The sequence below is a fragment of the Saccopteryx bilineata genome, chromosome 8 (assembly GCF_036850765.1).
Source record: "Saccopteryx bilineata isolate mSacBil1 chromosome 8, mSacBil1_pri_phased_curated, whole genome shotgun sequence".
In the NCBI taxonomy this organism is placed as follows: Eukaryota; Metazoa; Chordata; class Mammalia; order Chiroptera; family Emballonuridae; genus Saccopteryx; species Saccopteryx bilineata.
Window position 1 is genome coordinate 55,592,215 of NC_089497.1, and position 15,840 is coordinate 55,608,054.

Consider the following 15,840-nt stretch of genomic DNA (forward strand, 5'->3'; position numbering starts at 1 on the left):
GTATTTGACCACAATTAAGAAAAACAGGCATATATGACTATAAATATAGGGTGGGGCAAAAGTAGCTTTATAGTTGTTCATATGAAAAATACAATAACTAATAAATAAACTCTATTTCATGTACTCACAACTGCAAAACTACTTTGCCCCACCCTGTACATATATGTAGATAAACTTAAAGTATCTACATATATGTATCTATATGAATATAACCAAAATTATGTACACACCCACCCACACATAAATACAGAAGCAATTACAAATTGGTGGTTTTGCTAACAAAAGTTTACTTAAACATTTAACACGATCTACAGATAAAACATTACATCTTAATAATTTATGTGTGTGCGTGTAAGAGACAGAGACAGAGATACAAGAGAGAGATGAGAAGCATCAACTCATAGTTGTTTCACTTTAGTTGTTCATTGATTGTTTCTTACATGTGACTTGACTGGGGTGATGGGGAGGTCTCAAGCCAAGTCAGTGACCCTTTGCTCAAGCCAGAAACCTTTGGTTCAAGCCAGTGACCTTGGGTTCAAACCAGCAACCTTTGGGCCCAAGCTAGTGACCATGGATGGGGTCATGTCTATGATCCCACACTCAAGCCAGCGACTGCACTGATGCAGTTTTTATTGTATCCATGCTTTAAGCCACATGAACCTACATTCAAGCCAGTGACCTCAGATTTCAAACCGGGGACCTCAGTGTAGTAGGTCAATGCTCTATTCACTGTGCCACCACTGGTCAGGTACATCTTTTTAAAAAGAGAAAACATAATACTGATACCTAAACAAAGGAGAAACGATCTAATTAGCTAACAAAGTTGTTTATCTTGAGCATGTGGATGTTCTTCACCAAGGTTCCCATCTCATTACCCATTAGCTATAACTCTCAGTTCCTGCATAGGTTTCTAGGATGTAAAACTATTTATACCCTGATCAGGTAGTAGTACAGTGGATAGAGCATCCGATTGGGAAACGAAGAACCCAGATTTGAAACCCCAAGGTTGCTGACTTGAGCCTGGGATCATGGACATGACTCCATGGTCACTGGCTTGAGACCAAAGGTTGCGGGTTTGAAGCCCAAGGTCGCTTGCTTGAAACTAAGGTCGCTGGCTTGAGCAAGGGGTCACTCAATCTGCTACAGCCCCCCACCCCCCGTTAATGCACATATGAGAAGCAATCAATGAACAACTAAGGTGCTGCAATGAAGACTTGATGCTTCTCATCTCTCTTCCTTCCTGTCTGTCTGTCCCTATCTGTCCTCTCTGTCTCTGTCACCAAAAACAAAAAGAAAAAAAAAACTATTTATACAAAACAATGAGGTAACAAACTTATAAAACACACTTGGTAAAAAGTAAAGAAACATAATACTATTTTTGGATGGTATGACTACATGGGATTTTTACCCTTCCCCTGGTTTTTCTGTATTTTACACAATGAGAAATTGAACCCAATTAAGAAACTTTTCATTTCCATCACTTTATTTTTTCTTCATCAGGACTTATAATATGCAGCATAGACTGAACACTTACTTCATTTCCTGACCATCTTTTATCACCACTGTCAACACTGTTGAAACCTGAATCAAGAGCTCCATAAGGGCGACCTGAGTATAGTTCTTCATGGCTGCAAGAAAGAGACGTTAGTTATTACTGCAAAGTTGGTATTTTAAAATTAGTTTCTGAAATAAATCAGATTCAATTTTACAAATAAACATTTTCATGGCATTTAGAGACTCAACTACTTAAGAACTACTTGAGCATTCTTTTAATTTTTGAATATGACAAATTCCAAATGAAAAGAGTAAGCAGAACAGTATAAATGAGGTCCAGGTATTCTTCACCAGCTTCAAAAATCACACCCTGCCATTCCTATTCCATCTATTCATCACCTATTCCTATGCCCCCGTCCTATATTTCTAACAGTACTCTTACATACATTCAAATGCATTCACCTCAGCTATGTACTTTTTTGTGTGTGTGACAGAGAGAGAGAGAGACAGCGAGAGGGACAGATAGGGACGGACAGACAGGAAGGGAGAGAAATGAGAAGCATTAATTCTTCACTGAGGCACCTTAGTTGTTCACTGATTGCTTTCTTGTTATGTGCCTTGATGGGGGTGTGCTATAGTAGACCGAGTGACCCCTTGTTCAAGGCAGATGAGCTCAAGCTCAAGCCAGCGACCTCGGGGTTTCAAATCTGGGTCCTCTGCATCCAACTCAAATGCTCTATCCACTGTGCCACTGCCTGGTCAGGCTGTGTACTTTTGATAAATAAATACATCTTTGTAATAACATATATCTCTTTCATGATACAGGATATTTCTACTTTGCCAGAAAACTCCCACGTATCCATCCTTTCTCAGTCAGTTCTCTTCACCCTGCCCTGTGTACTCCTAAGAGGCAACCACCATTGTGATTATTTTCACTTTACACTGGGTATGGAAGGAAGAATAAATGGCCCCCAAAGATGCCCAAGACCTATTACCTACCTGTAAATATGTCACTTTACATGGCAAAGGAGAATTAGGGTTGTAGATAGAAATAAGGTTGCTAACCAGCTGACCTTAAAATAGGAAGATTATCTTTTTTCTTATTGATTTTTAGAGAGAAAGGAAGAAAGAGACAGAAACATTGATCTATTCCTGTATGTGCCCTGACCGGGGATCCAGCTGGCAACCTTTGCATGTGGGGACGATGCTCTAACCAACAGAGCTATCCAAACTATTGGTCAAGGTTGGGAGATTCTCTTGAATCATCTGAGTGGGCTCACTATAACCACAAGCGTCCTTAAAAGTTAAAAAGGAAGATAGAAAAGGAAGTCATTGTGATTCAATGCTTGCTTGAAGATGGAGGAAGGGGACCAAGAGCCAGGAAGGCAAACAGTCTCCAGAAGTTGGAAAAGGCAAGGAAATGCATCCTAGTGGAGCCTACGTAAAGAAGGCACCTTTTTCGCCATCTTTTTTTTTTTTTTTAAGTTATTTTTTATTTTAATTTTTTTTTTTTTTATTTATTCATTTTAGAGAGGAGAGAGGAGAGAGAGACAGGGGGGAGGAGCTGGAAGTATCAACTCCCATATGTGCCTTGACCAGGCAAGCCTAGGGTTTCGAACCGGCGACCTCAGCATTTCCAGGTCGACAATTTATCCACTGCGCCACCACAGGTCAGGCATTTTTCACCATCTTGATGAGGCCAAGACTTTAGACTTCTGACCTACAGAACTCTAAGATGATAAATTTGTCTTGTTCAAACCTCTAAGTTTTTGGTAGTTTGTTATGGCAACAATAGAAAAGTAATACAATTAGTTTTGCTTGTTGTACAACTCAAAAATATAAAATGATATATAATCTTTTATTAAAATTCAGCATTATTATCAATAAAAATCTGTTTTGTTTTTTTTTGTGGCAGAGACAGAGAGAGTCAGAGAGAGGGACAGATAGGGACAGACAGGGAAGGGAGAGAGATGAGAAATATCAATTCTTTGCTGCGGTTCCTTAGTTGTTCATTCATTGCTTTCTCATATGTGCTTTGACCTTGGGGCTACAGCAGACTGAGTGACCCCTTACTCGAGCCAGCGACCTTAGGCTCAAACTGGTGAGCCCTGCTCAAACCAGATGAACCCGCGTTCAAGCTGGCGACCTCGCGGTCTCGAACTGGCTCCTCCGCGTCCCAGTCTGATGCTCTGGCACTGCGCCACTGCCTGGTCAGGCAAAATCTTTGTTTTTAATACCTTGGAGTGAATAGATGAAACATATGGTAAGTGTACATTTAATTTAAAAAAATGCCGCCAATTTGTTTTCAAAAGTGGCAAGATCACTTTACATTCTCACCAACAATGTATTTGAGTTCAAGTTGTCAACATTTGTATTGTCAGTCTTTAATTTTAGCCATCCTGATGGGGATAAACTATTATCTCACTGTGGTCTTAATCTGCATTTTTCTCATGACTAGTGATAATGAATATCTTCTTGTGTGTTTATTGGTCATTAATATACCTTCTTTTGTAAAATGTTTAAATCTTTTGCCCATTTCTAAATGCATTATCAATAATCTTAAAAATATATTGCTAAGTAAAAGTCAGACACAAAATAATACTTAATGTTTTATTTCATTTATATGAGATTCTAGAAAAGGCAAAACTATATTAACAAAAAGATCAGTGGCTGCCTTTGGCTGAGGAAAGTACTCACTATATAATTGGCCATGAAGGTGATGGAAATATTATATATCTTGATTGTGTTGGTAGTTTCATGACTGTATCCATTTACTAAAACTCACTGAACCGCACACTTAAAATGGATATTTTATTATTTGAAAATTATATCCCAATAGAACTGTTTTAAAAAACCTGCCAAAATAGTGTTGTTGTTGTTTTTGTTACAGAGATATATAGAGACAGAGAGAGGGACAGACAGAAAGGGAGAGAGATGAGAAGCATCAATTCTTTGTTGTGGCACCTTAGTTTCTCAGTGATTGCTTTCTCATATGTGCCTTGACCAGGGGGGCTACAGCAGACCGAGTGACCCCTTGCTCAAGCCAGCAACCTTGGGCTCAAGCTGGTGAGCCCTGCTCAAACCATATAATCTCGCGCTCAAGCTGGCGACCTCAGGGTCTGGAACCAGTGTCCTCAGCATCCCAGTCCGACGCTCTATCCACTATGCCACCACCTGGTCAGTCCTGCCGAACTAGTTTTGCCAAAGCAGATGTCCCATTTTGACATTTCTGTAAGCAATGTACAAACAGTACATTTTATGTTGCCAATCTTTTTTTTTAAGAGAGAGAGAGAGAGAGATACAGGGACAGACAGAAAGGGACAGAGATGAGAAGCATCAACTTGTAGTTGCAGCACTTTAGTTGTTCACTGATTGCTTCTCATACTGTGCCTTGACTGGGGGGCTTCAGCTGAGCCAGTGACCCCTTGCTCAAGCTGGTGATCTAAGGGTTTCAAACCTGGGTCCTCAGTGTCCCAGGTTGATGCTCTATCTACCTCACCACCACCTGACCAGGCTATATTGTCAGTCTTAATTTTAGACATGTGGGTGTGCAGTGATATCTCACTGTGATTTATTATGCATTTCCATGAAGATGAGTAAAGTTTAGTGCTTTTTGTGTGTGTTTATTGGTCACTTATATATCTTTCTTTGTAAAGTCCCTATTCAAGTCTTTTGTGCATTATTTAATTGGGTTATTTTATTTTTTTAACATTAAGTTGCAGGTATTCTTTAGGTAGACTGGATACAAATACTTTACATATACATATTTTTCAGATATATTCTCCCAATCTGTGGTTCATCTGTTCATTTTCTTAATACTTTCTTTTTTGAAAGAGTGGGAAAGACAGGAAGGGAGAGAGAGGGTAAGAAGCATCAACTCATAGTTGCTTTCACTTTAATTGTGCATCGACTTCTTCTCATACATGCCTTGACCAGGGGATGATGTGGACAGCCCCCCACTCAAGCCAGTGGCTCCATGCTGATGAGCCCATGCTCAGAGCCAGCGACCTTGAGGCTTCGAACTGATGACCTTAAGCATTCTGGTTCGATGCTTTATCCACTGTGCCATCCCTGGTCAGGCATTTTCTTACCATGATAGATACTTCATTTATTTTTTTAATTTATGATTTTAATTTCTGTTTACATAGATTCAAGTGTCCCACCGAATATATCCCCCCCTACTCAGATGCATTTTTATGTCTTGTTTAAATTCTTATAAATCTATCATTTCATTTTTTATGGTTACTGCTTTCTGTATCCTCAAAAATCACTGGCTGTTCCAAGCCACAAAGATATCCTTCTATATTTTCTTCTAAAAGTTTTATAGCTTTAAGTTTTTGCTTGTTCTTAAACATACTTTTAAAAGTTAATCTAATTAGAAACTTAAAACATAACAGAATCTATTTTTTAATGATCATTAGCATTTTATTTAATAAGCTTGCCTAGATTGAAAAATAACTTTCAATGGTACAAATTTAAACTAGTGTTTTTCTGGTATTGAATTTTGTATCCCATGTACTCTTACATAGCTCATGTGCATAACTCTAAAAAAGTTATGTCATGTTGTCACAACAAATTAGAATTTAAGATACAGGAAAAGAGCAATGCACTTAGATTTCACAGATAAGGTACTGATTTTACTATTTAATAACTATCAGCTCAAAGAAGTCATATAATCTTTGGAAAATAAGGTTACCCAATCTAATTGATGTTTCTCTTTTTCTCTGTATCCCTTCCTCTCTCTCAAAATCAATAAAAAAAAGTTATAAATCTTTGAGGAATGCACTCTTAAGAAAGAATATTTTCTGTTATAACAAGTCACTAAATCTGCTTCATCTGAGTTTCATTCACCATGCATTTACTGAATGCCAGGTAGTGTTCTAGGTGCTAAGAATACAAACACTGCCTGACCTGTGGTGGCACAGTGGATAAAGCGTTGATCTGGAATGCTGAAGTTACCAGTTCGAGGCCTAGGCTTGCCAGGTCAAGGCATATACAAGAAGCAACTAGGAGTTGATGCTTTCTGCTCCTCCCCCTTCTCTCTCTCTCATCTTTCTAAAATCAATAAATAAAATCTTAAAAAAAACCCAAAAGAATACAAATAAGATGGTCCCTGCTTTTACAAGCTCAGGCTTGTTGCTGAGAATTAACTCCATTACTGGGGTCACAGAGGCAGGACTTTCTTACCAATGGTTTAGTCTTTCCTCAGATTTGTTTCACTGTCACATCATCATAAATAAATACATTCAGTCTGTAATATAGATCTGCTTAAAATCATCTCAGCAAGTAGAGGTCACTATAGATCACTAATGAAAAATAAGTGTGCCACTGTATAAAATGGAAATGTTATCACAACAGCGCCAACTGCTTAAGGAGCTGGAAACACATCTGGAAATGAGTAAAACATTTGTGACCGTCATAAAATGATTTAAGGAAGTTTGTGTGTTGCACAAAAGTAGTTAGAAAGTTATAGCTAAAAAAAAAAAAAAAAAAGTTATAGCTAAGGACTAAAAGAAACACAGCATCTAATTTGTGTTGAATGACTGAAGAACTACAGGATTAATAAAAATTCTCTTTAGCAAGACAGGATTCATCAGACTAAATTGGTTCTAGATCACAGCAGACAGTTAGTAAGTACAATACCTAATATTTGTATGAGGCTTTCTGGTCAGTAAAGCATTTTCACACGCAGGGCCATTTGGTCCTCAAAACTACTGTTAAACAGGGTAAAGATCATATTGAAGAAACTAAGGTTCAAAGAGGTTAACTGAACTGCCCAGAAGTACGGGGATCCATAGCCAGAACCAAAGCCTTTTGACTCCATGACGGCATTTTGAATAAATGTACAGTCAACTGCAAAGCAGTTTCACTAATTCACCTCAGTGAGAAAGACATGAAAAAATAGTATCTTGTTCACTGGTGCATGAGGAGTTGAAAATATTTTAAATATATGTAAATATATATATATAAATTATCTCTATACATGTATGTGTATTTTAAAATTTCTAGCACATTCTAAAACCATTACAAATAAAGTAGTATAACTCCAGAAAAAGTGGTAAATATAGAAGACATTAATATAGTGAGCTTCATTAAGAATTATTATGGGGATTGTAATACATTAGATCTATAATTACTAATTCCTTTGGAATCAGGGCAGAAATCAAACCCCTTTGGAGTAATACTTAATTTACCTGAGAAATCATGTTTTGTATAAGTAAAATTTTCAGATAGCTCGAGATGACCTTATATAATAAACATTTAGATATTTAATTCTAATAATTTCTTTTTTTTTAAAGAAGACATTATTTATAGATTTTAGAGAGGAGAGGAGAAAGATAAAAAGGAAAAGAGAGAAAGGCAGGGGGAGGAGCAGGAAGCATCAACTCCCATATGTGCCTTGACCAGGTAAGCCCAGGGTATTGAACCGGCTACCTCAGTGCTCCAGGTTGACGCTTTATCCCACTGGCCAGGCAATTCTATTAATTTCTTAAGAAAAAACCTATGAGGCATATTTCCCTTTACTGTATATGAGATGCACCTTAATAAATCTTAGCATTTTCTTACTGAGCATAACACATTTATGCTATTTAGACTTTCCATTTAGAAAAGTTTCTCCATTGATTCAAGCTTTCTTTTATCTCTTAGAAACACACAAGTCTCCTCCCAGGTTTTATTTTGATATATGTTTTACAAGTAATATGATGGGGATTGCTATAGTAAAAAAAAAAACAATTGGGTCAAGACAAAGAACAGAGTCAAAGGTTCTACAATTAGTACTGCAGCCCTTCAAGTTCATTATTCACATAGCTCATGATGCTTCCCCCGTAGTCTCTGTAGGCATACCCTCATATATACACCCACCCAGGACTCACTGTTAATTGTCTTACACGCAAACCTCAAAGGTTGCAGTAGCAATTTAATGTTCTTGTTCTGTTATTTCATGAGGGAAAAACATTTCCTTAGCAAGAATTACTAACTCCAAGAAAGAAAATCAATTAGTGCATACATAAAATAAAAGTTACTTTTATTTGTTGTACAGATACTTTTAATAAAAATTCTAAATAGTAAAAACAAAACTTTAGTAAGAAACAGTTCTGTATTATAAGCAACTGTAGAAGGAAAAGAAATGAAGAAAGAAAAGGTGATAATAAATGGAGGAAAAAAATATTCATGGCAATAATGGCCTAGGTTTCCTCATATCCTCCCTACTACCAAAATCCTTCCCTTAAGAGAGGCCTATGGCACAGAGCAATGGTCCCCAACGCCCGGGCCACAGACCGGTACCGGTACTGGCATAGAGTACATCAGATCTAATCCTTACCATCTGTCAAAACCTTGTATGTTTTCCTTAATAACACACACTTGCTTTCATTCCTCTCAGTTAAAATTGTTAGGACTGAGGATGTTCTTGGTAGAAATCTTTTATAGGTATACCTTATTTTGGTTAATTTCTCCTTTGTATTTGTATAAATAGTAAACTAAAACCTGTAGTATTATATGCTTAAACAACCAGATTACAGTTGCTGTTTTAAATATCTTTTATAGCACCTAAGCCAATCTTCAATCTAATAGCCAGACCAAAAATCCCAGAATGTCATTACAAAGTTGTTTCTGATGACTTTAAAGCAGAGGAAAGGTAGGAGGGAATTAACAGTCATGCAACCAAACTGACTATTCATTCAATAAGTACTTATTGAGCATTTACTGTGTGTGCCAAACATTCAGTTGAGCTAGGGATGAGTAAGAAAGGCATGGTCTGTGACAAAGAGAAAAAAAATCAAACCCCTTTGGGGTAATAATTTATGTGAGAAATCATGTTTTGTATAACTAAAATTTTCAGATAGCTTGAGATTACTGCTTTATACCATAAACATTTAAATACTTCATGCTAATAATTTTGGATGATAAAATACCTATGAAGCATATTTCCACTTACTGAAAATGATACACCTTAATAAATCTTAGCATTTTCTTTCTTTCCTCTTTTTTGGTGACACAGACAGAGAGAGGAACAGATAGGAACAGGCAGATAGAGAGAGATGAGAAGCAACAATTCTTTGTTGTGGCACCTTACTTGTTCATTGATTGCTTTCTCATATGTGCCTCGACCATGGGGCTACAGCAGAGCAAGTGACCCCTTGCTCAACCCAGCGGCCTTGGGCTTCAAGCCAGTGACCTTGTGCTCAAGCCAGATGAGCCTGCGCTCAAGCCGGCAACCTTGAGGTTTCGAACCTGGGTCCTCTGCATCCCACTCTGACACTCTAGCCACTGTTTCATTGCCTGCCTGGTCAGGTTTAGCATTTTCTTAATGAGAATCAATTCATACATTGTGCTAAAATATAGTAAGAACTTAAAATATTACTAAAATGCAGAAGGTCCTTTGCAAATATTCCTAGTGGTGTAAAACTGTTTTTAGCTGCTTTACTGCTTTTAAATAACTTATTAAAATTATAAAATATGTCACATAGATAAAATATAACAGACTTAGCTTTTAAAACATGATGAGACATTATTAATACTTTTAAAGCCCCATATCTCTTTCACACTGACTCTTCCTTCCTCTTAGAGTTAACCACTAACTTGAATAATTTGTTTAATATGTATCTGCTTTTCAGTTTTATTTTTTCCTTCAACTTACTTTTTATACATTTAATATGTCTGTCAAACTTTACCAAAATAGAAATTTGTTAATCTGTTTTATATTAGACACCAAGAAGCAAGCTCACTAGGACTGTGCTTTTAAGAAACATGTGGCAGGTTCTAAGGGAAGGCCTCAGGGATTCTTTTTTGAAAAAAATCTTGAGCATTACTGAACTTTCACTGAGACTTCAATTCTGCTTGTTTAAAGCCTTTTAAATTTAGTTCCTGCTATTTAAGATTATTCCCAGCCGGGAATGCCAAGTAGATAACCTTATAAGTCAGATATTATAAATAGCTGAGGGATTCACAGCCAAAAAGATCCCAAAGTGACATCAATAGTCATCAAACCCAAATTCTTCATTCCCTATGGGAAAATGAAGCATGAAAACTTTGAGAGATCTGCTTTAAGTCATAGAGTTAGTTAAAAGCAGAGCCAAGGTTAGTATTCAAGACCATTGGTTTCCACAAGTGGGAACTCCCAGGGGACATTTGTCTATGTCTGGAGACCTTTTTGTCACTCTGGGAGCGTGCAACAGAAGCCAGGGAAGCTGCCGTGTATCTATGCCGTGTACAGGCCAGCGCCTGAGAACATTTTACTTAATACAGGCATTCTGAGAAAAATACAGTAGTGTCAAAATAGGTTATTTCCCTTTAGTCAAACATTCCAGCCATTTTAAGGCTCCAGTGCATTTGATTTCTTGTGAAGAAAAATGATAAAAACAAACAAACAACCACAAACTCACCCCCACAAATCACAGAACATACTTACCAGGAGCCAAAACCCAATGGTCTCCTATCATAATCTGGCAGATCTGGAGCAATCTTACAAGCTTGTATATTCAGGTACTTAAATATGTGGACTTTGCCTTTTATACATATCTAAATAAAGTAAAACATACACGCAATCAAATTATTACTCATCTGAAATGTGTTCCTTTTTAATCACAATCAGCTTTTTACTTAATGTATATTGAAAATAGAAGGGATTTCTATTAAGTACATATAGTAATATTAAAAATGTAATACTTTGACAAAATTATTTTATTTTAGGTGTTTAAGTGATATAAATATAGGTTTTATTTTCTAGACACTAGTAAGTTTCAGTAACATATAATTTATGATTGTACACAGAATATCAAGTACACTTATCACACTGATTGTTTAGCCATAGTCAGAAATTTAAAGCAGCACTCCCAGATGGATTATATTAGCAACTTTTGCTTTTAGGAATCCAACAACCACGTATAATTATGTTTTCAATCCTATTTTCTCTGTCAGAGAAAAGCAGGAAATGTTTAATATAGTAAAACTACAGATATTTCTGTTGCTACCTGTTGACTTCTGGGACAGAAATCAAAACATAAATTCTTTAGGATTATGAGACCCTTCTGTCATTGATGAAGTTTACTCATAAAGGTTTATAGTTGTCATACAGAGGCTTGTACTATCAATTGGTTGTTAAGCAAAACATGCTACAGGTTGAGCCATGGCCAGTTGACTCAGTGGTAGAGTTTTGGCCTGGTGTGTGAAGTCCCGGGTTTGATCCTGGCCAGGGCACACAGGAGAGGCACCCATCTGCTTCTCCATCCTTCTCCCTCTCCTTTCTCTCTGTCTCTCTCTTCCCCTCCCACAGCCAAGGCTCCATTAGAGCAAAGCTGGCCTGGGCGCTGAGGATGGCTCCATAGCCTAGCCTCTGCCTCAGGCACTAGAATGGCTCCAGTAGCAAAGGAGCAATGCCCCAGACAGGCAGAGCATCGCCACCTAGTGGGCATGCTGGGTGGCTCCCAGTCTGGCACACGCTGGAGTCTGTCTCTCTGCTTCGCCTGCTTCTCACTTCAGAAAAAATAACACTACAGGTTCGGGGGTGGGTAGAGATATATTCGGTGGGACACTTGAATTTATGTAAACACAATAAATTTTTTAAAAAGCTACAGGTTGGTAAATATTTTTTAGATTGTACACTGTCTAGAATCTATATGTAACACTACCTTATCATTGCTTTATTATTAAATAGATTCAGTTCAGTCATTCAATAAATAAGGATTTTAAGATTTTAGAGCATGGAATGGTACAAACCTATTGGTCAGAAGAAAGGCACTGATAATCCTTAGTTCTGAAAGCTAAGTATTTTTATTTGACTTTAGCATTTCCATTATCTGCATTCAAGTTTTCCAAGAAAAGAATTAACCCAAGTTTTATTAGAAAAAAAACCTTAATGAAGAATCCCACAATTAAAAAAAAAAGTCAATTTAATGAAAGGAAAAAACATTCTTGGAAACATCACCTGTCCTCCACCCCATTTAGTCAAGGTTTCTGACAAATATACAAGTATGTGAATTTATTTTAAAAGAACTTAATTTCTAACTAAAAGATAAATGCATATAACTTAAGTTTAAAGTTTCCTCCTTTGCCAGAAGAGTTCATAGCATAGCTCAGATCTACAACGGGTTACCTGTGCAGGAGGAGACTGCAGTGGGTTGTTATCTAGGGAGATCATCTGTAGGTGCCTGAGGCTCCGATAACAAACAGGGATTGTTGTAATTTTATTGCAGGAGAAGTCCAACCGTATCAAAGGCAACTCTGCCAGCTCTGCAGAGATGAAATAGAAGTGAACAATTAATGACATTTCAAAACCACACAGTTTCTACAGGAGCTTCTAGTTAAATACAGTGGATTTAAACATAAGTATTTACTTCTCTTCTTGGTGATTAATTGCTATAGCAATGTGCTATAAAATGAAATCAAGATGCCTACATCTAAGAATCCAACTGAAAAGCAAGCTGTTTGCTCACAGAACTACAGAAAGTCAGAGGTCTGATGCCACAGGAAGGTGGGGTAGCAAAGGGATCAGATGACTACCCACAGAAAGAAGAAGTTAGAGATGCACAGGTTCCCAAACCCAACTCACACAGCTTGGCACTACTCCTCTCTAATCACAAGAATCAACAAGTTATTCTTTAGTGCAATTGAATCAAAAGGCTCTATGCTCAGGGACCCTAGGCAACAAGGAAGTCAGGATGAGCTTCCATTTAAAAACGAAAGTCTACACTGTACTTAATGGTAATCCCACCCCATTCCCAGCTCTTGAGTGCACGTAGTTAGGAATAGACACAACAATGTAGAAGAAATAAAACAACATTTTCTGAAGAAACTATGTAGTCCCACAGAAAATGCCTTTAGATACTGATATGTAGTTTTACCCCCCAAAATATTCAGCTTGCTGCTTAAATACTGTTAAAAAATTCCTACCCAGTCAGTATGCTTGAAACTTCTATCACTTCCACACTGTTAGTACATGATCCACAGATATTTAGAGAAACCTCCAATGTGTAAGACAGAAACCAAAACACAACACACAAACCAACTGAAAAGAAGAACTTGGAAGAAACTGGTAATATATAGGGAATAGAAGAAAATTTTGAAAAACTGGAATAATTCTGATTTCAAAGAGTTAAGATAATAAATTATTGAAACGAAAAAATGTTAAAAGATCATGGATTAATAAACACTTGTAGAAATAAAAAATATGGCAGAAATTAAAAATTAGGAATAGTTAGATTGTTTATCACTTGGTAAAACAAAATAACAAAGAAATGAACAATAAAAAAAGATAAGAAAAAACACAGGATCAATTAATGGGTTTCAATATTCAATTGATAAAATTTCCAGAAAGAGAACAAAGAAACTAAAAGACAGGAAATGATCAGAAAGACACAGAAGGAACAGTGGTCCCCAGTCAGAGGTGTGGAGGCAGTCATGGCAGTGGACGACTAGTCTGTGGGGCTGTGTGGTTCCAGTGACCACCCAATGCTGGGCTACAGCCATGGAGGATCCCGTCCAAGATGGGGTGGCTTCACCAGCCACCTCTGGAACTGGGAACTCTAAGGCAGAGAGAACACTTGACTAGCAGGCTCCCTGAAGAGTGGAAGGCTGGAACACTGCCCCAGGAAAATCTTAAATCAAGTTTGCCAAGAAGCAAATGATGCTAACACAGAAAGCTAAATTAGATATATAGCACTGGAGAAAGAAACTGAGGAACTCAAATTAAAACTTGTTGCTGGAGGAACTGATGATATTATTAAGTACACTGCAAAAGAAAAATGCAGGGTAACTACAAAATACTACATATTTTTTCTTCATTCTCCAAGAAGACAACATGTGTGACTTCAAACATGAAATCACCATAGATTTGAGTGACAATTCAGCAGGAAAGGCACGGGATCTTTTTGGCAGTCATCTCCTATATCTTCGCCATCATTCAAAGCACTTGCATGAACGTACTAGAGCAGCGGTTCTCAACCTGTGGGTTGCGACCCTGGCGGGGGTCGAAAGACCAAAACACAGGGGTCGCCTAAAGCCATCGGAAAATAAATGATTTAATCTAAAGTTGTGATAAATGTACACTAGGAAGACGTAGGAAGAAGGAAAGATATGATAGTGATAATGTAAGGAAGTAAATTCTCACAGTTATAGAAAACTGATGTGTCAAAGTTGATAAATCCAGCAATAACTAGAAAAGTACATTATTAGAAATATGTCAGCAAATACCAAACTTGAATTCCCTATAGCCATTTCATGTTTTGTTTTCTGGTAGATCTGTGCTTTGAAGGAGTGGAAAACCTAAATATACTGATAAGCAGTAAGGAAATAGAAACAACTATCAAAAACCTCCCCCAAAATAAAACTCCAGGACCAGATGGCTATACTAGTGAATTCTACCAAACATTCAAAGAAGACTTGGTACCTATCCATCTCAAAGTCTTCCAAAAACTCAAAGAGGCAATACTCCTTAATGCATTTTATGAGGCCAACATAAACCTGATACTAAAACCTGGCAAGAACAACGCAAAAAAAAGAAAACCACAGACCAATATCTATAATGAATAAGGTACAAAAATCCTAAACAAAATACTAGCAAATCAAACACAGCAAAACATTAAAACAGTACTATATCACAATCAAGCAAGATTCATTCCAAGAGCACAAGGATGATTCAACATACGCAAATTGATCAATGTAATATACCACATCAAAAAAACAAAAGGCAAAAATCATATGATCCCATCAACAAATGCAGAAAAGACATTTGATAAGATACATCTTTTATATTTTAAACATTCAGTAAAATGGGTATAAAAGGAAAGTACCTCAACATATTAAAGGTCATATGTGACAAACCATCAGCTAAATGGTGAAAATCGAAAAGCTTTTCCTCTAAAATCAGGAACAAGACAAGAATGCCCACTCTCCCCTCTTATTCAACACAGTACTGGAAGTTTTAGCCAGAGCAACCAGGTAAGAGAAGAAATAGAAGGCATCCATATTGGAAAAGAAAAAATAAAGGTATCACTTTCTGTAGACGACATGACCCACAGGTATATAAAAAATCCCAAACACTTCACCAAAAAATGATTTGAAACAATAATCAAATACAGTGAAGTTGCTAGGAAAAAAAAATCTATAAAAATCTACTGCTTTCCTGTATGCCAACAAGGAAACTTCAGAAAATAAATTGGAAAAAAAAATTCCCTTTACAACTGTAACAACAAAAAAATAAAATACCTAGGAATAAACATAACAAAAAATATGAAGGACCATATACTGAAAACTACATAGCATTATTGAAAGAAACTGAAAAAGACAAAATGAAGTGGAAAAATACTCATGAATTGGAAGAATCAACATAATTAAAAAGGCCGTATT

At 36.9% G+C, this 15,840-nt stretch overlaps 1 protein-coding gene across 10 annotated transcripts in view; it reads right to left on the bottom strand.

The window, feature by feature from the left end:
• The window catches only part of LRCH3 (leucine rich repeats and calponin homology domain containing 3), a 155,193-nt gene that overhangs the window by 63,324 nt on the left and 76,029 nt on the right, over nt 1-15,840 (bottom strand). For all 10 annotated transcript variants that reach the window (XM_066240688.1, XM_066240682.1, XM_066240689.1 and 7 more), the window contains exons 5-7: nt 12,590-12,726; nt 10,907-11,016; nt 1,535-1,628 (exon numbers count right to left, since the gene is read on the bottom strand). In XM_066240688.1, coding sequence (XP_066096785.1) covers nt 1,535-1,628; nt 10,907-11,016; nt 12,590-12,726 — 341 coding nt within the window. The remainder of the gene's footprint in view (nt 1-1,534; nt 1,629-10,906; nt 11,017-12,589; nt 12,727-15,840) is intronic.